At 44.9% G+C, this 23,669-nt stretch overlaps 1 protein-coding gene across 2 annotated transcripts in view; it reads right to left on the reverse strand.

The window, feature by feature from the left end:
• Positions 1-23,427, reverse strand: part of LOC121544541 (RNA-binding protein 25) — a 29,906-nt gene extending 6,479 nt beyond the window's left edge. The window contains exons 1-13 of one of the 2 annotated variants that reach the window (XM_041854482.2): positions 23,312-23,427; positions 22,827-22,938; positions 18,319-18,368; positions 18,032-18,208; positions 16,328-16,385; positions 13,472-13,632; positions 12,358-12,552; positions 10,543-10,626; positions 6,007-6,311; positions 4,296-4,407; positions 3,572-3,661; positions 842-915; positions 62-212 (exon numbers count right to left, since the gene is read on the reverse strand). In XM_041854482.2, the coding sequence (XP_041710416.2) occupies positions 62-212; positions 842-915; positions 3,572-3,661; positions 4,296-4,407; positions 6,007-6,311; positions 10,543-10,626; positions 12,358-12,552; positions 13,472-13,632; positions 16,328-16,385; positions 18,032-18,208; positions 18,319-18,368; positions 22,827-22,920 (1,551 nt within the window). In that variant the 5' untranslated portion in view covers positions 22,921-22,938; positions 23,312-23,427. Of the gene's footprint in view, positions 1-61; positions 213-841; positions 916-3,571; positions 3,662-4,295; positions 4,408-6,006; positions 6,312-10,542; positions 10,627-12,357; positions 12,553-13,471; positions 13,633-16,312; positions 16,386-18,031; positions 18,209-18,318; positions 18,369-22,826; positions 22,939-23,311 lie in introns of both variants that reach the window. The other variant, XM_041854481.2, reaches the window with a different exon arrangement.
• Between the last annotated feature and the right edge of the window lie 242 nt (positions 23,428-23,669).

Raw genomic sequence — 23,669 nt, forward strand, 5'->3', positions numbered from 1 at the left:
CAGCCAGACAGCCAGCCAGCCAGCCAGCCAGCCAGACAGCCAGCCAGACAGCCAGACATACCCTCTGCAGCTCGGCCTCAGGGTCTGGGTGTCCCTCAGCTAACAGTCTCTGTCTGATCTGATCATGCTCCTCCTTCTCCCTCTTCCTGTCTCTCTCATCCAGATCTGTCTCCTTCTCACGGTCTCTCAGGCGCTTCTGTAAAGCACTACCCCTGGAGAGAGAGAGACAGACAGACCAGTCAGTCATACAGCTTAAAGGGATATTTCAGGATTTTGGCGTTGATTTTGGCCCTACTTCCCCAGGGTCAGATGAACTCGTGGACACCATTTTTATGTCTCTGCCTGCAGTTTGAAGGTAGTTGCTAACTAGCGTTAGCACAATGACTGAAGGTCTATGGTAACTGCTAGCTTGCTAGTATATACCATAGACTTCCAGTCATTGCGCCAACGCTGGTAGGCATTTGGCTCGTGAAACTAACTCCAACTTCCTTCGTGCTGGATGCAGAGACATAAAAATGGTGTCCACCAGTTCATCTGACTCTGGGGAAGTAGATGAAGAGCCACAATCCTGAAGTATCCCACAAAATAGTTCAACAAGGTTTGTGTGTGTGTGTGTGTGTGCGTGTTGTGTGTGTGTGTGTGTGTGTGTATGTATGTGTGTGTGTGTGTGTGTGTGTGTGTGTGTATGCGCAGGCTTGTATTACTATGCTGGTGGGTCCTGGAAATCCCTTAAAGTCCTTACCAGGATAGTAAAACAAGGAAAATGTTAAGGTCAGGGGTTAAGGTCAGGGGTTAAGGTCAGGGGTTAAGGTCAGGGGTTAAGGTCAGGGGTTAAGGTCACCTGTAGTATTTCAGATCGTCGCGGTCGTCGTCATAGTCCTCCAGGAACTCTTTCAGACGCTTGCCTTCTTTAGTCTGGAGGAGGAAGAACAGCACAGGATTACATTACTCCTGATCTCAGAAACACACAACTCAAATCTCTAGTAATTGAGTCAGATGCTCGATTCAGTTCTGGGGTGAGACGTGTTAGAAAAGATACTCCATAGTTGTCTAATCCCAGTCTGTTGACAGACGCTACAATACCAGTTATTTTACGTGCATCTGTCCACGAGAGATAACATTCCTCCATGTATCCAGAGTCCTCTACTCCTCCCTCCCTAGAATACTCTCCACTCCTCCCTCCCTAGAATACTCTCTACTCCTCCCTCCCTAGAATACTCTCTACTCCTCCCTCACTAGAATACTCTCTACTCCTCCCTCCCTAGAATACTCTCTACTCCTCCCTCCCTAGAATACTCTCTACTCCTCCCTCCCTAGAATACTCTCTACTCCTCCCTCCCTAGAATACTATCTACTCCTCCCTCCCTAGAATACTCTCTACTCCTCCCTCCCACTCACTCCTCCCTAGAATACTCTACTCCTCCTCCCTAGAATACTCCCCTCCCTAGAATACTCTCTACCCTCCTCCCTAGAATACTCTCTACCTCCTCCCTAGAATACTCTCTACTCCTCCCTCCCTAGAATACTCTCTACTCCTCCCTCCCTAGAATACTCTCTACTCCTCCCTCCCTAGAATACTCTCTACTCCTCCCTCCCTAGAATACTCTCTACTCCTCCCTCCCTAGAATACTCTCTACTCCTCCCTCCCTAGAATACTCTCTACTCCTCCCTCCCTAGAATACTCTCTACTCCTCCCTCCCTAGAATACTCTCTACTCCTCCCTCCCTAGAATACTCTCTACTCCTCCCTCCCTAGAATACCTCTACTCCTCCCTCCCTAGAATACTCTCTACTCCTCCCTCCCTAGAATACTCTCTACTCCTCCCTCCCTAGAATACTCTCTACTCCTCCCTCCCTAGAATACTCTCTACTCCTCCCTCCCTAGAATACTCTCTACTCCTCCCTCCCTAGAATACTCTCTACTCCTCCCTCCCTAGAATACGCTCTACTCCTCCCTCCCTAGAATACTCTCTACTCCTCCCTCCCTAGAATACTCTCTACTCCTCCCTCCCTAGAATACTCTCTACTCCTCCCTCCCTAGAATACTCTCTACTCCTCCCTCCCTAGAATACTCTCTACTCCCCCTCCCTAGAATACTCTCTACTCCTCCCTCCCCTAGAATACTCTCTACTCCTCCCTCCCTAGAATACTCTCTACTCCTCCCTCCCTAGAATACTCTCTACTCCTCCCTCCCTAGAATACTCTCTACTCCCCCTCCCTAGAATACTCTCTACTCCTCCCTCCCTAGAATACTCTCTACTCCTCCCTCCCTAGAATACTCTCTACTCCTCCCTCCCTAGAATACTCTCTACTCCCCCCTCCCTAGAATACTCTCTACTCCTCCCTCCCTAGAATACTCTCTACTCCTCCCTCCCTAGAATACTCTCTACTCCTCCCTCCCCTAGAATACTCTCTACTCTCCCTCCCTAGAATACTCTCTACTCCCCCTCCCTAGAATACTCTCTACTCCTCCCTCCCTAGAATACTCTCTACTCCTCCCTCCCTAGAATACTCTCTACTCCTCCCTCCCTAGAATACTCTCCACTCCTCCCTCCCTAGAATACTCTCCACTCCCCCCTCCCTAGAATACTCTCTACTCCTCCCTCCCTAGAATACTCTCTACTCCCCCCTCCCTAGAATACTCTCTACTCCTCCCTCCCTAGAATACTCTCTACTCCTCCCTCCCTAGAATACTCTACCCTCCCCCTCCCTCGAATACTCTCTACTCCTCCCTCCCTAGAATACTCTCTACTCCTCCCTCCCTAGAATACTCTCTACTCCTCCCTCCCTAGAATACTCTCTACTCCTCCCTCCCTAGAATACTATCTACTCCTCCCTCCCTAGAATACTCTCTACTCCTCCCTCCCTAGAATACTCTCTACTCCTCCCTCCCTAGAATACTCTCTACTCCTCCCTCCCTAGAATACTCTCTACTCCTCCCTCCCTAGAATACTCTCTACTCCTCCCTCCCTAGAATACTCTCTACTCCTCCCTCCCTAGAATACTCTCTACTCCTCCCTCCCTAGAATACTCTCTACTCCCCCCTCCCTAGAATACTCTCTACCCTCCCTCCCTAGAATACTCTCTACTCCTCCCTCCCTAGAATACTCTCTACTCCTCCCTCCCTAGAATACTCTCTACTCCTCCCTCCCTAGAATACTCTCTACTCCTCCCTCCCTAGAATACTCTCTACCCTCCCTCCCTAGAATACTCTCTACTCCCCCTCCCTAGAATACACTCTACTCCTCCCTCCCTAGAATACTCTCTACTCCCCCCCTCCCTAGAATACTCTCTACTCCTCCCTCCCTAGAATATTCTCTAGAATACTCCCTCCCTAGAATACTCTCTACTCCTCCCTCCCTAGAATACTCTCTACTCCTCCCTCCCTAGAATACTCTCTACTCCTATACGATCACATATATCTCTATTATGCGTGCGAATACTTTGGAACAGATTTCCAACAAAATCAATTGGAGCTGATTTGCTGGTGTTTTCAGTCTTTTGTGTCCAACAATAAAGAAATACGAATCCATTTATTGATTTTTGCTTTAAAAAACGTTGATGTCTATTACCATCTCACGGCGTTTCTCCTCCTCACGCTGGTTCTCTTTGTCGTAGTCCCGAGCCTTCTTCCTCTCTCTGATCTCCCAGTTCTTCAGACGCTGAAAGAAACAGGAGCAACAACAACAACAACCCCGAATCAAAAACAGGCCTGATATGAACACACAGCTAGAATCCTGTTTCAGCCAATCGGCATCCTTTCATAATGTGCATGCATATAGACAGATGTTATATTGCCTATACAGGGCACCAGGGCCATTGGGGCTCTGGTCAAAAGCAGTGCACTATACAGGGAATAGGGTGCAATTTGGGACGCACCCTAAGTGCCTTAGGCCTGAGGGAACGGCACATCAGAAAGAGTTGTCAGACTGGCTCTGTTCCATGACTGGCTGTGTTCCATGACTGGCTGTGTTCCACGACTGGCTGTGTTCCATGACTGGCTGTGTTCCATGACTGGCTGTGTTCCATGACTGGCTGTGTTCCATGACTGGCTGTGTTCCATGCAGTTCCATGCTATGCCAGTATATTGCAGTGGTAAAGCCTAATTTACACCGTACACAAGTACCTATCGCAAAAAAAAACAATTAGCTAGGCAAAATGGCAATCCTACATACATACGATCCACACAGGATTACCATTTTGTCCGTAGCTAAATGTAGTTATTGCGTTGCGTACTTCCGTAGGGTATAAATTCGGCCCAAGCCTCGTCAACGTGGGACTACGTGTCTAACTCACTTCCTGGTAGGCAGTCTCCTTGTCCCTCATCTTCCTCTGCTGTTTCCTGCGTTCGTACGCCTCCTCCTGGTCCTCCTCACGGTCGTGCTTCTTTTCATCGCGGCTCCGTTCTCTACAGGAAGAGACACACAGAGATGTGACTTCAAAACACTCACCACTTCTACAGCTGACCAGCGTTTCAGAGCAGGGGTGCAGATCTGGGATCAGTTGCCCCGTCTGTGTAATCTTATTCATTATGATCTAAAAAGGCAACACCAATCCTAGATCAGCACTCCTTCTCTGACTACTCTGAGATTATTTATGAATACAGGCCCAGATGTCTGAATAACAGAGAGGAAGGTCATATAGCGTTAACCTCATTCCAACCTGGATCTGGGTTCAGGCTGTTTCAGTGTTAACCTCATTCCAACCTGGATCTGGGTTCAGGCTGTTTCAGTGTTAACGTCATACCAACCTGGTTCAGGCTGTTTCAGTGTTAACCTCATACCAACCTGGATCTGGGTTCAGGCTGTTTCAGTGTTAACCTCATACCAACCTGGATCTGGGTTCAGGCTGTTTCAGTGTTAACGTCATACCAACCTGGTTCAGGCTGTTTCAGTGTTAACCTCATACCAACCTGGATCTGGGTTCAGGCTGTTTCAGTGTTAACCTCATTCCAACCTGGATCTGGGTTCAGGCTGTTTCAGTGTTAACCTCATACCAACCTGGATCTGGGTTCAGGCTGTTTCAGTGTTAACGTCATACCAACCTGGTTCAGGCTGTTTCAGTGTTAACCTCATACCAACCTGGTTCAGGCTGTTTCAGTGTTAACCTCATACCAACCTGGATCTGGGTTCAGGCTGTTTCAGTGTTAACCTCATTCCAACCTGGATCTGGGTTCAGGCTGTTTCAGTGTTAACCTCATACCAACCTGGATCTGGGTTCAGGCTGTTTCAGTGTTAACGTCATACCAACCTGGTTCAGGCTGTTTCAGTGTTAACCTCATACCAACCTGGATCTGGGTTCAGGCTGTTTCAGTGTTAACCTCATACCAACCTGGATCAGGCTGTTTCAGTGTTAACCTCATACCAACCTGGATCTGGGTTCAGGCTGTTTCAGTGTTAACCTCATACCAACCTGGATCAGGCTGTTTCAGTGTTAACCTCATACCAACCTGGATCTGGGTTCAGGCTGTTTCAGTGTTAACCTCATACCAACCTGGATCAGGCTGTTTCAGTGTTAACCTCATACCAACCTGTACCTGGGTTCAGGCTGTTTCAGTGTTAACCTCATACCAACCTGGATCTGGGATCAGGTTGTTTCAGTGTTAACCTCATACCAACCTAGATCTGGGTTCAGGCTGTTTCAGTGTTAACCTCATACCAACCTGGATCTGGGTTCAGGCTGTTTCAGTGTTAACCTCATACCAACCTGGATCTGGGTTCAGGCTGTTTCAGTGTTAACCTCATACCAACCTGGATCAGGCTGTTTCAGTGTTAACCTCATACCAACCTGGATCTGGGATCAAGCTGTTTCAGTGTTAACCTCATACCAACCTGTATCTGGGTTCAGGCTGTTTCAGTGTTAACCTCATACCAACCTGGATCTGGGTTCAGGCTGTTTCAGTGATAACCTCATACCAACCTAGATCTGGGTTCAGGCTGTTTCAGAGTTAACCTCATACCAACCTGGATCTGGGTTCAGGCTGTTTCAGTGTTAACCTCATACCAACCTGGATCTACTGCGGTCTTTGCTGATTTCTCGACTCCTCTCCTTCACGCGCTCCCTCTCTCCTCTCTCTCCCCTCTCCCTCGTCCGGTCACGGTCCCGGTCCCGATCGATCCGGTCTCTGTCCCGCTCTCTGTCCCGCTCTCTCTCCTTGTTGTTGTCGTTTCTTTCCAGCTCCTTCTCTCTCTCCTTCTCCCTCTCGCGGTCCCGGCGCTCCCTCTCTCTCTCCCTCTCCTTGTCCCTCTCCCTCCTGTCCTTGTCGATCTCCTGGCGTTCCTGCTCTTTCTTTCCCTTCTCCTCCTCCAGTTTCTACAGGAAGTAGAGGAGTACCCTGTGTTATCACTCTGCTGCTGTATTCACCAGACAACACAGTTTCTACAGGAAGTAGAGGAGTACCCTGTGTTATCACTCTGCTGCTGTATTCACCAGACAACACAGTTTCTACAGGAAGAAGAGTTGTCGTCTCCATAGTGACCGTACGTACATACACCAATCAGAAGCCATGGATTACAGGCAACATCTGAGCTAAAGGCTAGAGCTGCCGCTTTAAAGGAACGGGACTCTAACCCGGACGCTTATAAGAAATCCGGCTACGCACTCAGACGAACCATCTAACAGCTAAAGCGTGAATAGAGGACTAAGATTGAATCCTACTACACCTGCGCCGACGCTCGTCGGATGTGGCAGGGCTTGCAAACTATTACGGATTACAAAGGGAAGCCCAGCCGTGAGCTGCCCAGTGACGTGAGCCTACCAGACAAGCTAAAATGACTCCTTTGCGCGCTTCGAGGCAAGCAACACTGAAGCAAGCATGAGAGCACCAGCTGTTCCGGACGACTGTGTGATCACGCTCGCCGTAGCCGATGTGAGTAAGACCTTTAAACAGGTCAACATTGACAAGGCTGCAGGGCCAGACGGATTACCAGGACTTGTACTCTTTGCCTGTTTTATGGCTTGCTGGAGGTCTTAGCAGGATTTCTTATAAGCGTCCGGATTAGTGTCCCGCTACTTGAAAGCGGCAGCTCTAGCCTTAAACTCAGTGCGGATGTTGCCTGTAATCCATGGCTTCTGGTTGGGGTATGTACGTACGGTAATTGTGGGGACGACTTTGTCGATGCACTTATTAATGAAGCCGGTGACTTCTCACAGCCAAAATATTCCCAATCTGGAGATGCTGGAAATCACTTTATCTAGTAACCATAAATCATTTCGCTAGCGGCCTTCAAAATATTTGAACGGCCTTAAAAATATTTCTAAGTGAAACAAAACAACTTTGTTGTTGTTTTATGTACTAATACCACAGAAATACAGATCAAGGTTCTAGACATTTCTCTCAGTGAAACAGGAAATAGAGATGGATCCTCTGTGGAGCCAATTGGTTGTTTGTTTGTGACTTACAGGTGATGAACTATGGACTCACTCAGCGCGTCTGTCTCTGCCCCTACAAACCTACAAGCTACTCCTGTGAGGAAGATCAGGTCAAGTTCACAGAAACAAATTAAAGTGGAAATATATCTGTCCAAACGATCCCTTACAAATGACCAGTGATTAATTTACTGTACACATTACCCAGTTATAATCACAACACATTAAAAAGACTAGCGTTTAGATACAAAATTGTGATCTTTTACATTGGTGTTAGAGAGAGAGAGAGCCAATGCAGTTAGGTATTCCAGTTTGGGTAAAGGAATGAAATCATAGAGCGGGTCTTACCCAGAGGTAGTCTTCTGATGTCCGTCATCAGATCGTCTCAGACCAACAGAGTGATTAACACAACTCACACACCAGACAAAGAGGGAGACAGAGTGCCAACAGCCCTTACATACATAGAGATATGGTCCTTCACTAATATGGTACCTCGCTAATACGGTACCTCGCTAATACGGTACATTGCTAATACGGTACATCGCTAATATGGTACCTCGCTAATGTGGTACCTTGCTACAAAAGGCTATGGCTATGTGCCCTTCACTATGAAAGCCATTATGATGCTAATAGATTTGAGCTGGTCAAATGCCATTGGATAATGTTGTGCTGGATAGTGGATCAGTATAAGATGTCTCCTGTCCTGTCAGAGAGGAAGGAGAGGAAATATAAGAACAGAGAGAAAGCTGGAAGAGATTTAGCCAAGAGTTCACTACACCTCTCACTTCCCTTTGGATAAAACTGATGTTCTAGAATGTTCCCTGTCCTGTCTGGACTTACCTCTGACTCAACAGTCCCCTGTCCTGTCTGTAATTACCTGACTCAACAGTCCCCTGTCCTGTCTGTAATTACCTGACTCAACAGTCCCCTGTCCTGTCTGTAATTACCTGACTCAACAGTCCCCTGTCCTGTCTGTAATTACCTGACTCAACAGTCCCCTGTCCTGTCTGTAATTACCCGACTCAACAGTCCCCTGTCCTGTCTATAATTACCCGACTCAACAGTCCCCTGTCCTGTCTGTAATTACCTGACTAAACAGTCCCCTGTCCTGTCTGTAATTACCTGACTCAACAGTCTCCTGTCCTGTCTGTAATTACCTGACTCAACAGTCCCCTGTCCTGTCTGTAATTACCTCTGACTCAACAGTCCCCTGTCCTGTCTGTAATTACCTGACTAAACAGTCCCCTGTCCTGTCTGTAATTACCTGACTCAACAGTCCCCTGTCCTGTCTGTAATTACCTGACTCAACAGTCCCCTGTCCTGTCTGTAATTACCTGACTAAACAGTCCCCTGTCCTGTCTGTAATTACCTGACTCAACAGTCCCCTGTCCTGTCTGTAATTACCTGACTCAACAGTCCCCTGGTGATGAGGCAATAGGTGATTCTGGCACTAGATGTGTGGTGTTTAGTGTGGCTAAGCAATACTCAAAGTCAAATCTTATCAATAAAACAAGGGATTTTATTTGTAAATGTTATTTGAAATGCTTTGACCTTCACGTTCCACCTACACACTGTATATGATAGGCATATTGAACTTCTTAACCCTAACCTTCCAAGTCTATTAGAGTTAGAAAATAAGCAGCATAAAACAATATTTGACCATTCTGTGACGTCACTAAACAACGTTTTTCTTTAACATAATAAAGAGATAGGTAAGACAAGACAGGTAGAAAGATAGAGAACAGAGAATTAGAGAACAGAGAATTAGAGAACAGAGAATTAGAGCACAGAGAATTAGAGAACAGAGAATTAGAGAGAGAGACAGAGAGACAGAGAGAGACAGAGAGAGACAGAGACAGAGAGAGACAGAGACAGAGACAGAGAGAGAGAGAGAGAGAGAGAGAGAGAGAGGGGGGAGAGAGAGGGAGAGAGAGAGAGAGAGAGGGAGAGAGAGAGACAGAGAGAGACAGAGAGAGACAGAGACAGAGACAGAAGAGAGAGAGAGAGAGAGAGAGAGAGAGAGAGAGAGAGAGAGAAGAGAGAAGAGAGAGAGAGAGAAGAAGAGAGAAGAGAGAGAGAGAGAGAGAGAGGGGGAGAGAGAGAGAGAGAGAGGGAGAGAGAGGGAGGGAGAGGACGAGAAAGCGGGAGGAGGATAAAAGACAGATAGAAAGTCTTACCTGTCTAGTCTTCAGAACTCCAGGTACTGCTGTGGAGGGGCGCTCCCTGCTTTAGTACCCTACACTACAGACTACAGACTGCTCAAACAGCTGCAGTGGTTATTCACTCCGGTTACTTTCCCAAAATGCCCTGGTTTTCCAAAAATCTTCCAACCAGGATTTCTGGAAAACAGGGGAATTATGGAAAAATGACCTTAGTCTGCCTTCTTCCAACACGTCATTCAGAACAGTAGGACCTGCATAGGTTCACTGGGCTCTCTGGCCTTGTACTCACACAACCGGTGGGCCAACCCTTTTTAACCATGCCAACTATTTTAAAAATACACGGGTGTATGCAAAATGGCACCCCCCGATTCTCTAATACAGTGCACTACTTTTGGACCGGGAACCAATCAGAGCCAGTTGCTCCTTTGCAAGTCCTTCAGAAGGGAGCGCCCGAGAAGTAGAGAGAATAAATGAAAGATGATACTTACATCCTATTCCTCGCACACTTTTCCCCCAAAAGCTCTGAGATTCATCTTGATTTAGTCACCATATGACGTCTACCACAACGGTGGGGTTATAATCAATAGATTAGCTTTAAGGAACCTTTTACAGTAAGTCCATGCACTTTACCCTCCTCTCTATCTGGCTGTTTTAACTGCATGGTTTTACCCCAAGTCACTATTGTGAACAGTTGATCCAACACTACGCTACGCTGTTGGGGCTACTGAAATATATAAATTGTTGACTGATGGACATCCCACACATTGTTTAATAGTCTTCAATTTCAAGTTCAATTGAACAAAATTAGCAAACATCTGAACTACTGTTGTGGACAACATTTGAAATCAATGTTATGATCTTAGAAACGGGGGGGGGGGTCAATATATGAATTTGTAGTCCAGTCCTTGACAGGGATGTTGAAACTACACTAGGTCTAATCTAGATGTGGGTATTGTAGTTTCTTTGTCCAAAAGCCTAATTTGAGTGTTATGTTAAGAGAATAGTGGAGTTACCTTGTGAGTGTCTCTGAATTTACTGATCTCTCTGGATATCAGGTCTCGTTTGTCATCCTCCATCTCCATCACATTGATGTCCTCCTGGGACACAGGTAAACAAACATGATGTCAGGTTCATAACATGTCCTTCTCCTATCACCAAGCTACCGAACAAGGTCCAGGTGTAGCGTGGTACTTATATTTACTGAAAAAACTAAAATGGCTGCAGGTCATTACCTCAAGTCAAGAAACAAACATCCTCCATGTAAAACACATTGATAAGATAACAATCTCTCATCACTCGCTAGGATTTAAATAGGAGAAATGGGGTGAGGCCTTTCAGGTTAACCAGAAGCAAGTGCATCATCAACAGCAGTATTAGTGGTATTTACTGGTACCTTGCGGTCATATACTTTATTCTAATTTACAAGCGTACAGTTCCTTCGGAAAGTATTCAGACCGCTTGACTTTTTCCACATTTTGTTACGTTACAGCCTTATTCTAAACTAGATTAAATAAAATCCACAGCAATCTACACACAATCCCCCTTAATGACAAAACGAAAACAGGTTTTTAGAAATAGCTCCGAGACAGGATTGTGTCGAGGCACAGATCTGGGGAAGGGTACCAAAAAATGTCTGCAGCATTGAAGGTCCCCAAGAACACAGTGGCCTCCATCATTTTTAAACGGAAGAAGTTTGGAACCACCAAGACTCTTCCTAGAGCTGGCCACCCGACCAAACTGAGCAATCAGGGGAGAAGGGCCTTGGTCAGGGAGGTGACCAAGAACCCGATGGTCACACTGACAGAGCTCCAGAGTTCCTCTGTGGAGATGGGAAAACCATCCAGAAGGACAACCATCTCTGCAGCACTCCACCAATCAGGCCTTTATAGTAGAGTGTCCAGACGGAAGCCACTCCTCAGTAAAAGGCACATGACAGCCTGCTTGGAGTTTGCCAAAAGGCACCTAAACGACTTTCAGACGATGAGAATCAAGATTCTCTGGTCTGATGAAACCAAGATTAAACTATTTGGCCTGAATGCCAAGTGTCACATCTGGAGGAAACCTGGCACCATCCCTACGGTGAAGCATGGTGGCAGCATCATGCTGTGGGGATGTTTTTCAGCGGCAGGTACTGGGAGACTAGTCAGGATCAAGGCAAAGATTAACAGAGCAAAGAACAGAGAGATCCTTGATGAAAACCTGCTCCAGAGCTCTCAGGACCTCAAACTGGGGCGAAGGTTCACCTTCCAACAGGACAACGACCCTAAGTACACAGCCAAGACAATGCAGGAGTGGCTTCGGGACAAGTCTCTGAATGTCCTTGAGTGGCCCAGCCAGAGCCCGGACTTGAACCCGATCGAACATCTCTGGAGAGACCTGAAAATAGCTGTGCAGCGACGCTCCCCATCCAACCTGACAGAGCTTGAGAGGATCTGCAGAGAGGAATGGGAGAAACTCCCCAAATACAGGTGTGCCAAGCTTGTAGCGTCATACCCAAGAAGACTTGAGGCTGTAATCGCTGCCAAAGGTGCTTTAACAAAGTACTGAGTAAAGGGTCTGAATACTTAAGTCAATTTAATATTTCAGTTTTTAATTTTTTTATAAATAGCTACAATTTCTAAAAACCTGTTTTTCCTTTGTCATTATGGGGTATTGTGTGTAGATTGATGAGGAAAAAAACAAATTTAATCAATTTTAAGAATCAGGCTGTAACGTAACAAAATGTGTAAAAAGTCAAGGGGGCTGAATACTTTCAGAAGGCACTGTAGATATCCTCTGTTCAGTGGTGATGCTACTCCTCCCCCTCCTCCTCCTCCTCCTCCTCCTACCTCCTCCTTCTTCTCCCTCTTCTTCTTGCGGGGGTGGTTGTCTCCGTCCTGAGAGGGGGCGTTGAGCTCACTGCCGTACTCCCGGATCAACCCCTCGATGGCCCCCTTCACTATCTGGTCACGACGCTTTGTGTCCTCGTCAAGAACCTCTTCCTCATCCTCCTCGTCCTTGGGCCCGTCCTCAGACTTGGCTCCCTATGAGAGGAGAGAAAGACAAGAGAATAGAAAAGAAAAGTAATGAAAAAGAGGAATGTTCAGGTTGGATTTTGCAGTGTGTACCGCACAGAAGCCATGTTAACCAAGTCTGCTCTGCTCTGACTAGGGCCAGGACGATACCACTATCGCAATATTTTTTCCAAAAATAAAAAAACACGAAGCACACCAAACTCTTCGGTGCTTTAAAAACCTGCTTTATGTAAAATATTGTGTGCCATAGAAAATTAGAAATTTATTTTTTTGACTCTGGATGACAACGTCATGACGTTTGTTTCCAACATTAGGGCTGTTTTCCTAAAGAAGTTAAATCCGCTTTGTGTTTTGTTTCCTTGCCATGATACTAGTATAATATATAATAATAATAATATCGTGATACTGGTATTGTCCCTAATGAAGACCTGTGAGACGAAATGTTGTTCATGAAATGCTCACTGCTAGGAGAGAGGATGGACTGCTAGGAGAGAGGATGGACTGCTAGGAGAGAGGATGGACTGCTAGGAGAGAGGATGGACTGCTAGGAGAGAGGATGGACTGCTAGGAGAGAGGATGGACTGCTAGGAGAGAGGATGGACTGCTAGGAGAGAGGATGGACTGCTAGGAGAGAGGATGGACTGCTAGGAGAGAGGATGGACTGCTAGGAGAGAGGATGGACTGCTAGGAGAGAGGATGGACTGCTAGGAGAGAGGATGGACTGCTAGGAGAGAGGATGGACTGCTAGGAGAGAGGATGGACTGCTAGGAGAGAGGATGTGTGCAACTTTTATTTTCTGAACCCAGTCTGCTCTCCTCCATCACCTCTCATGGTAGACAGGGTGTGTCGTGTGTGTGTGTGTGTGTGTGTGTGTGTGTGTCTGTGTGTGTGTGTGGGTGTGTGTCTGTGTGTGCGGGCGGGCGCTCACCCCGTTGGCGCTCCTCTTCTTAGCCTTCCATTCCTCCAGCTGGGCCTTGGTCTTAGCATCCACCTTCACCAGCAGCTTCTTGTCTCCCAGCACCAGCTCATGTAGCAGACGCAGGGAACGCAGGGTGGACTCCGGCTCCTTGTACTCACAGAAACCAAACGCTACAACACAGAGAGAGAGAGAGAGACGGAGAGAGACAGAGACAGAGACAGAGAGAGAGAGAGAGAGAGAGAGAGAGAGAGAGAGAGAGAGAGAGAGAGAGAGAGGGGGAGGCACAGAGAGCGACAGAGAGAGAGAGAGAGCAAGACAGAGAGACAGAGACAGAGAGAGAGAGACAGAGAGACAGAGAGAGAGAGACAGAGAGACACAGAGAGAGAGAGAGAGAGAGAGAGAGAGGCAGAGAGAGGCGGAGGCACAGAGAGAGAGAGAGAGAGAGAGAGAGAGAGAGAGAGAGAGAGAGAGAGGCACAGAGAGAGAGAGGGGGGAGGCACAGAGCAAGATAGAGAGAGAGAGAGAGAGAGAGATTCACAGTCACTGGGAGGGAGTGAGAGAGCTTTATACACAGTCACAGAGGGAGGGTTTGATGAAATGTTCCACTGAAGTTACAGCACAGAGGTTGATAGGGAACGCTCCGGTGGGGAAAGACAGGGGACAAGAGATAGGACTGACAGAACGGGAGAAGACAGGGGACAAGAGATAGGACTGACAGAACGGGAGCAGGCGAGTCCCCTATTGACAGGGGTCCCGTTTTATATTGAAAGCCAACAGTGTTTTTTAGCTTCATTAGAGTGATCAGGGGCGTGCAACTATAGTTTTCCTTCACAGAAAATACATTGAAGCAACACATTCGGCAGAAAATAGACGACAACAGTGCAACACTATTTGGCCGGCAGCCACCTCCCATCTCTCTCCTATCCATCTCTCTCCCATCCATCTCTCTCCCATCTCTCTCCCATCCATCTCTCTCCTATCCATCTCTCTCCTATCCATCTCTCTCCTATCTTGATTTTCTTGTTTTTTTCCACCCTCCTCTCCATTCTCGGCTCCTCCCCCATCTTCTCCGAGCATCAAAACTCTGTTCATTTGCACAATGTCTCTTGTTCACGTCCGCTTGTAAATGTCCAAACTCAACCAAACATGACATTCGGTAGCTCCTAACTATAAATGTATAACTTTATGAGCTGGATTGCCTCTCTTTGCAATTTGTATTTTCGTTTGCGCTCATTTGCATATTTAGCTAGCAGCCTCCATGGAAATGCACTATTACTTGTGCTAATTTTGTTAGCATTCTGTTCTAGATTCCCAATTGTAAAAAAAAAAAAAAATGGCGCCCACTTGTGTACTAAACCGGTAATACCGTAAATCCTGGGGTCAGAGAAGGACGGTATGATGATATGAAAATCTGGATAACGCCCAACCCTAGTAACAACATAGACTCGGTGGTAACAGCATAGACTTGGTGGTAACAACATAGACTCGGTGGTAACAACATAGACTCGGTGGTAACAACATAGACTCGGTGGTAACAGCATAGACTTGGTGGTAACAACATAGACTCGGTGGTAACAACATAGACTCGGTGGTAACAACATAGACTCGGTGGTAACAGCATAGACTTGGTGGTAACAACATAGACTCGGTGGTAACAACATAGACTTGGTGGTAACAACATAGACTTGGTGGTAACAACATAGACTTTGGTGGTAACAACATAGACTTGGTGGTAACAACATAGACTCGGTGGTAACAGCATAGACTTTGGTGGTAACAACATAGACTTGGTGGTAACAGCATAGACTCGGTGGTAACAACATAGACTTGGTGGTAACAACATAGACTTGGTGGTAACAGCATAGACTCGGTGGTAACAACATAGACTTTGGTGGTAACAGCATAGACTTTGGTGGTAACAGCATAGACTTGGTGGTAACAACATAGACTTGGTGGTAACAACATAGACTTGGTGGTAACAACATAGACTTGGTGGTAACAACATAGACTTGGTGGTAACAACATAGACTCGGTGGTAACAGCATAGACTTTGGTGGTAACAGCATAGACTTGGTGGTAACAACATAGACTTGGTGGTAACAACATAGACTTGGTGGTAACAACATAGACTTGGTGGTAACAACATAGACTTGGTGGTAACAACATAGACTTGGTGGTAACAACATAGACTCGGTGGTAACAACATAGACTCGGTGGTAACAGCATAGACTTGGTGGTAACAACATAGACTTGGTGGTAACAACATAGACTTGGTGGTAACAACATAGACTTGGTGGTAACAACATAGACTTGGTGGTAACAACATAGACTTGGTGGTAACAACATAGACTCGGTGGTAACAGCATAGACTTGGTGGTAACAACATAGACTTGGTGGTAACAGCATAGACTTGGTGGTAACAACATAGACTTGGTGGTAACAGCATAGACTTTGGTGGTAACAACATAGACTTTGGTGGTAACAGCATAGACTTTGGTGGTAACAGCATAGACTTGGTGGTAACAACATAGACTTGGTGGTAACAACATAGACTTGGTGGTAACAACATAGACTTGGTGGTAACAACATAGACTCGGTGGTAACAACATAGACTCAGTGGTAACAACATAGACTTGGTGGTAACAGCATAGACTTGGTGGTAACAGCATAGACTCGGTGGTAACAGCATAGACTCGGTGGTAACAGCATAGACTTGGTGGTAACAACATAGACTTTGGTGGTAACAACATAGACTTTGGTGGTAACAGCATAGACTTGGTGGTAACAACATAGACTTGGTGGTAACAGCATAACAAGCAAAGGAGGGTAAATGTAGTAGAAGTGTTGTACCTGTTTTGTTTTTACCTTGCAGTTTCCCGGAGGCTCCTTGGACCCGTTTCCAGCTCAGGACCAGGCCGCATTTCTACAAGATGGAGGAAAAGGACAAGCAGAGGGAACTCATTCATCCGAGACTAAAGACCAATGTCAGAGTGATCCATCATCAATCCATCAAATTGGTTTATAAACGTTATATTGGGGTTATATTTATGCTCTAATGTTGCCAACACACGGCGTTCTATTGACACTCAAGAGTCATATCTGTTTTCTCCCAAGTTTTAAATCACAATATTTTACATACACCTGGTTGGGTGTTTTCACATATAGACCTCTTTAAAAAGAACCAAACTCAGGTCTTCTTTAAAAAGTGAACTCTTGAGCTAAAAAAATAACTCAGTTCTCTTTGTATTCACATTGCCTTTTCCTTTGAATGAGGTCTCAACTCATTTGCCAGTTCAGTTCACCTATTTTGTGGTCCGAGTCCTCTTTGCATTCACATTATTATATTATATATCACATTGATATGTTTACCAAAGGAACCAAGATTATTTTTTCTCCCAACACTCACTCAATGCACTCTGGGTTTTTACAAAGTGCATTTCCATCAGCTATTCCATCAGAACGTGTTATCCGACAGCTAGATATACCAACTTACATTTTGGAAGCTAATAGATTGCATTTAGTTAAAAGATTAGACATAATAATTATAATCAGAAGATAATATTAACATGTCAATATTACTGAAAACAGAATAAATAGCAGAAGAATAACTGGAGAATAAATAATGCTGCAATTGAAAATTGTACACTCAATGTAGGCTACTGCCCCTTTAAGAGCTAGCATTGATTTTGTACCCTATGTTGTGATTCTCACCAAATGTTGTCTTCTCACACTATTCAAACCCCACAATGGAATAAACAGTTTATGAAGCTCTCTTAGCCTGTTGGTCACATATTGCAAACAAATAATCTGATGTAAACAAATAAATCTCAACATTGTGTCAGTACAAAACTCCACACATATTTTGGCATTTCTGTACATCCTTGACAATCGCTAATCGATATCCAAAAACACACGCTTCTTCCAACGAACACCGTCGTCTCTCTTTTGTGCCACCAATGTGAGGGGTTATGGAAGGAACAGTATCGCGGAATTCAAGCGAACCGAACTTAGACCACCTCTGAAAGATGGTCTCAGTTCGGTTCACTTCAGGGGGCTCTTTCGATTGGTCTGAGATCCTTTAGTGTTCACACTGCACAAAAATGTAAGCGAACCGCGCTGAGTTCACAAAGATTGGCTGAGGAACATAGAGTTTAGTCTGCTTCATGCTTTCTTTGTGTGCCATGAAAAAACCTAGTACTGTGGTATCTCAATACTGGTATTGTGGACAACCCTATTTTATAAAAGCCCTTTTGACATAAACGGTTGTCACAAAGTGCTCTACAGTAACTCGGGCCTAGAAAGGACCAAGCAGAAGTGCAGTGGCGAGAAAAAGCCTCAAGAGGACCCAGATCACGTCCTCTGTAGCTCAGCTGGTAGAGCACGGCGCTTGTAACGCCAAGGTAGTGGGTTCGATCCCCGGGACCACCCATACACAAAAATGTATGCACGCACGACTGTAAGTCGCTTTGGATAAAAGCGTCTGCTAAATGGCATATTATATTTATATAAATAAAAACACAAACAGAAGGTTACGTCCCCCTGTTTCCATGTCCTGCTCTCAGTGCTCACCGCCAGCAACTGTCTGACCAGCATATCTGAAGCCTTCTCTGAGATGTTCCCCACAAACACTGTGGTGGTGGGGCCTCCACTGCCGCCCTCCTGGTTCTCCTTGGCGCTGACTGGGTTCAGCTCCTTCCTCGGAGCAGGAGGCTTCTGGACCATAGACACTGTGGTAGGAACCAGGACCTGCAATACAATAATATACATTAGGAGAGTGGAGTTGTCTGCCAGCCCAGCCAGATTTACGTGTGTGTGTGTGTGTGTGTGTGTGTGTAACAACAGAAGTTGAGGCTTACAGTGGGTGCAGAGGTCATGATCCCCATGTGGACTGGAATCATGGGTGTACCTCGAAGAAGACACAGAGACACATCAGAGGAATCTGCAGTAAGACGTTGGCCAGTAACCGAAAGGTCGCTGGTTCTAATCCCCGAGCCGACTAGGTGAAAAATCTGTCGATGTGCCCTTAAGCAAGGCACTTAACCCTAATTGCTCCTGTAAGTCGCTCTGGATAAGAGCGTCTGCTAAATGACTAAAATGTAAATGTAATCACACGCTCACATATAACACACTGTTACAAACAGCTTACATAATACTCTGACATATTGACCAGATAAATACTCTGACAGTCTGAACAGATAGATTGGTTAATTCATAGTCATGTTTTGCAGAGGGGTCAAATACTTATTTCCCTCATTAAAATGCAAATCAATTTATAACATTTTTGACATGCGTTTTTCTGGATTTTGTTGTTGTTATTCTGTCTCTCACCGTTCAAATAAACCTACCATTAAAATTATAGACTGATCATTTCTTTATCAGTGGGCAAACGTACAAAATCAGCAGGGGATCAAATACTTTTTTCCCCTCACTGTACATAATACTCTGACATATTGACCAGATAAATACTCTGACAGTCTGAACTGATAGATTGGTTAATTCATCTACCATAGTCCTGCACAACATTCACATTTATTATATTTAAAATGGTTCTAAAGCATTGCTTGAATTTATGTATTGAAAGGTTTCTGGTTTGCTCAGATAAATTATCCCATTTCTTTATTGCTCGGAATCCAAATGATATTTTGCCTGTTTCTCTTGTCTGTCTGTATAACACATTGATGGTGGACAATCTATTCCTAGTATTGACTGAATGTGTCTCTTACCAACTGAATACTGTTGTGAATGGAGTTTGGCTGTTTTAAAATGGTGTACATCTTGTTGATTGATGACCTCCCAAGAGCATTGTGCGTGACTACGACAGAAGAATCACATCTCCACCTTAAAACAATCCCTTGCTGCTTTGTTCTGTTCAATTTGCAGCCTCCTAATGTCACTTGCTGATGTATTTCCACAGACCACAGATCAGTAGTTCACCGGACTCCCAAATAATGCTTCGGTTGTTTGCTTAAGAATCTTTCCTGGTAAATATTTAGCCGTCCGTCTTTTTTTTTGTCTTTTTTTTTTTTACCTTTATTTAACTAGGCAAGTCAGTTAAGAACAAATTCTTATTTACAATGACGGCCTACACCGGCCAAACCCGGACGACGCTGGGCCAATTGTGCGCCGCCCTATGGGACTCCCAATCACGGCCGGTTGTGATACAGCCTGGAATCGAACCAGGGGGGGTCTGTAGTGACGCCTCTAGCACTGAGATGCAGTGCCTTAGACCGCTGCGCCACTCGGTCTGTAGTGACGCCTCAAGCACTGAGATGCAGTGCCTTAGACCGCTGCGCCACTCGGTCTGTAGTGACGCCTCTAGCACTGAGATGCAGTGCCTTAGACCGCTGCGCCACTCGGGAGCCCAAATCTGATCATGCATGCCGTTTTTTTTTTTTTTTCTTTTTTTTTTTTACACATAGATGAGTTATTTGAGGCGACCAATGATAAGCAGTTGTCTAGCTCCACCTCTAGTAGTTTGGTTTCTGACACTACCTCAATTTGTACTCCCCCCCCCCCCATGCTTAATTGTATCCCATGCTGTGTTGGCCCCTTCTCTGGAGGAACAGACCAACATAACCTTGGTTTTCTTAGCGTTCAAAAACAAGTTTCCCAGATCTACCTGTAGAGCTTGCTGTACCTGTTGAACCGATTGTCTTGCTGTATAAATGGTAGCATCATCTGCAAATATAGTAGCTTGAGTTTCAGATAAGGCCTAAGGAAGGTGGTTGGTATATATTAAGCAAAGAAGTGGCCCAAGGCAGCTGCCCTGCGGTATTCCACAGTCTAAAGCAGGGTTCTTCAATTCCGGTCCTGGAGGGCCGAAACACTTCGGTTTTTTATTTCTACCTGGTAGTTAATTGCACTGAAAACAGAGGTGTTTCGGCCCTCCAGGACCGGAATTGAAGAACCCTGGTCTAAAGCATGAGGGGAAGAAAACAATCCATTGATATACAGTAGGTGGACTGTTTTCCTGTCAGTTCGATATGACTGATATGATACAATGCTGCCTCCTTAAACCCATAATACAATCATTTTGTCAAAATTATTTAAAATGATCCACTAAATCAAATGATGCACTGAAATCTAAAAATAGTACACCCACAAACCTGCCATTGTCCATGGTCAGTCATGTCGACCAATGCAGTGGAATGGTTTTTGCCATAAGCATGCTGATTGGCTGTGATCACATAATTCTTTTCGAAGTACTCCCATATTTGTCTACTCACAATACACTCCAATATCTTACTGAGTGAAGGGAGTAGACTGATTGGTCGGCTATTGGCAGGAGTAATGGGTTCTTTGCTGCCTTTCGGGATCGGACATACATTTGGAAATGTCCCCCTTTCCAGTGACCAATTAAATATGTATTTCAGTGGAGCAGCATAGTGAAGAAAAGCATTGTTCATAAGATCATAACCTGTAGATGTACCATTGGGTAATGACTTCAATAGGTTTAACACCTCCTATCATAACCTGTAGATGTACCATTGGGTAATGACCAACAGGTTTAACACCTCCTATCATAACCTGTAGATGTACCATTGGGTAATGACCAACAGGTTTAACACCTCCTATCATAACCTGTAGATGTACCATTGGGTAATGACCAACAGGTTTAACACCTCCTATCATAACCTGTAGATGTACCATTGGGTAATGACCAACAGGTTTAACACCTCCTATCATAACCTGTAGATGTACCATTGGGTAATGACCAACAGGTTTAACACCTCCTATCATAACCTGTAGATGTACCATTGGGTAATGACTTCAACAGGTTTAACACCTCCTATCATAACCTGTAGATGTACCATTGGGTAATGACTTCAACAGGTTTAACACCTCCTATCATAACCTGTAGATGTACCATTGGGTAATGACTTCAACAGGTTTAACACCTCCTATCATAACCTGTAGATGTACCATTGGGTAATGACTTCAACAGGTTTAACACCTCCTATCATAACCTGTAGATGTACCATTGGGTAATGACTTCAACAGGTTTAACACCTCCTATCATAACCTGTAGATGTACCATTGGGTAATGACTTCAACAGGTTTAACACCTCCTATCATAACCTGTAGATGTACCATTGGGTAATGACTTCAACAGGTTTAACACCTCCTATCATAACCTGTAGATGTACCATTGGGTAATGACCATCAGGTTTAACACCTCCTCTACTGACACCACTGGTAGACTAAAAGAGCAGGTTTTTTTTGCTCATAATATGATCATCAATCCATTGGACAATAGCTTGTTTGGAAGAATCAGTGTTTACATTACATTATCGCTCAGTAAATTAATTTTCTTTGTAAAAAAAAAAAAAAACTATCAGCAAAATGATTGGCAATATCAGCTGGCTTTATTATTGTCCTCCATCAACCTCCACACTAGATGGACATGATGAGATAGATGTACCAAGTAAGCCCTTAACTGTATTTCACACCTTTTGTAAATCATTTTCACAATCAATAAAAGCATTTTTGTAAAATAACGTTTTTTTCTTCTCCTTACGATTTAATTTAACTGCATAATATATAATTGTGTTTTTAGTTTAGATTTGACTGCTAAGACCTTTTGCCATATATATTTGACAAAACACCTCACCCAGTTCATCATCATTCCATGGAGATGGATGAGCCCCAACTGTAATCTTTCTTACTACATTTAAGTCATTTTCGCAGACGCTCTTATCCAGAGCGACTTACAGTTAGTGAGTGCATACATTTTCATACTGGTCCCCTGTGGGAATCGAACCGACAACCCTGGCGTTGCAAGTGCCATGCTCTACCAACTGAGCTACACGGGACTACTACACGGGACTACTACACGGGACTACTACACGGGACTACTACACGGGACTACTACACGGGACTACTACACGGGACTACTACACGGGACTACTACACGGGACTACTACACGGGACTACTACACGGGACTACTACACGGGACTACTAGGGCATGATGGTCCATTACCCCAGTGAGCAAATCAATAAAGCATTCTGTAGGGTGATTTAAATAATCCTCTAGATGAATCAGCTCCCTGGGTACAGCAGCCAAATCATTTAGAAATTGCTCATGATAAAAAAAAATGTACAATTTATCTTGACCACAATCCTTGGGGGTTTCTTTGGAACCTTGGTGTTCATCGTTATAGTAAGAATATTATGGTCTGTCCAGCCCACTGGCATTGATCTGGCCTTTAAGCATTGCAATGGTATATTACAGAAGATCAGATCAATGCACGTGAGTTGCCTTTATCAACATAGCAATAGATCATTAGAAAACTGAAAAGGGTTCTGGTAGCATAGGCCTCTGATAACGTCCAGTTTGATCACTCAGACTAAAATGTATCTCACCTGCTGGGACTCCCTGGGGGAACCCCGCGAATTGGGGAGGGCAAATCCCGGGGGGCAACTGGGGGAGGCGGTTCAGGTGAGGGGGGTACGACATCTTGGGAGGTACAGTGACCTGGAGGAACAATCAGAGACGCACGGGTTCAAGGATTACCATGGCATCGGGGAACCCACGGATACATTCTGGCCTGCGGAGATAGCTAGCTAGGCTAGCTTAGTTAACAGTTAAGCTAGGTGTTTGGTTAGCCTACATAACCTACAATTGACTTTAAACATTACACCAATGAAGTTCAATCTTGTAGGCCAGCTGGCTGCCTATTTAATTGAATTTAATAGAATAAACTCTTTCTAGTACACACTTCCTGTTAGCCACCGTTAGCTAGCTACTCAAGCTACCACGCAAGCTAAATAGCTAGCTAACTAATGTTGCTAACTGGCTAGCTATGCTAACGTTATAAACTTTTGCTAAAAGAGTTGGACGTACATACCTGATACCGGACGGCGTATACACACTGTAACCTTGTATAACCTTAATGAACAATATTTTATCTGTCTTCAATAGCTAATTTGCTAGCTACGTTCTGCCGCTAAAAGGATCTGTGTTATTCGCAATGCATTATGGGATATGTTTTATTTATTTTTCTTTTAAAGAGTGTTAATATTTTATTTTTCAACGCTTGGGGTCGACAGAAGTGTATTTACTGGACCAAAAGAACCCTGCGTATTATAGTACGGTACCTTGGCCTCATACCAGTTTTGTTTTTGCTCAAAAACAGTTGAACAATACAGAAGAACAGACAAAAACCACTGTATTTGTACCCTTTTGGTCATTGGTGGGCTACTTTC

Source organism: Coregonus clupeaformis, chromosome 29 (assembly GCF_020615455.1).
Source record: "Coregonus clupeaformis isolate EN_2021a chromosome 29, ASM2061545v1, whole genome shotgun sequence".
Taxonomy (NCBI): Eukaryota; Metazoa; Chordata; class Actinopteri; order Salmoniformes; family Salmonidae; genus Coregonus; species Coregonus clupeaformis.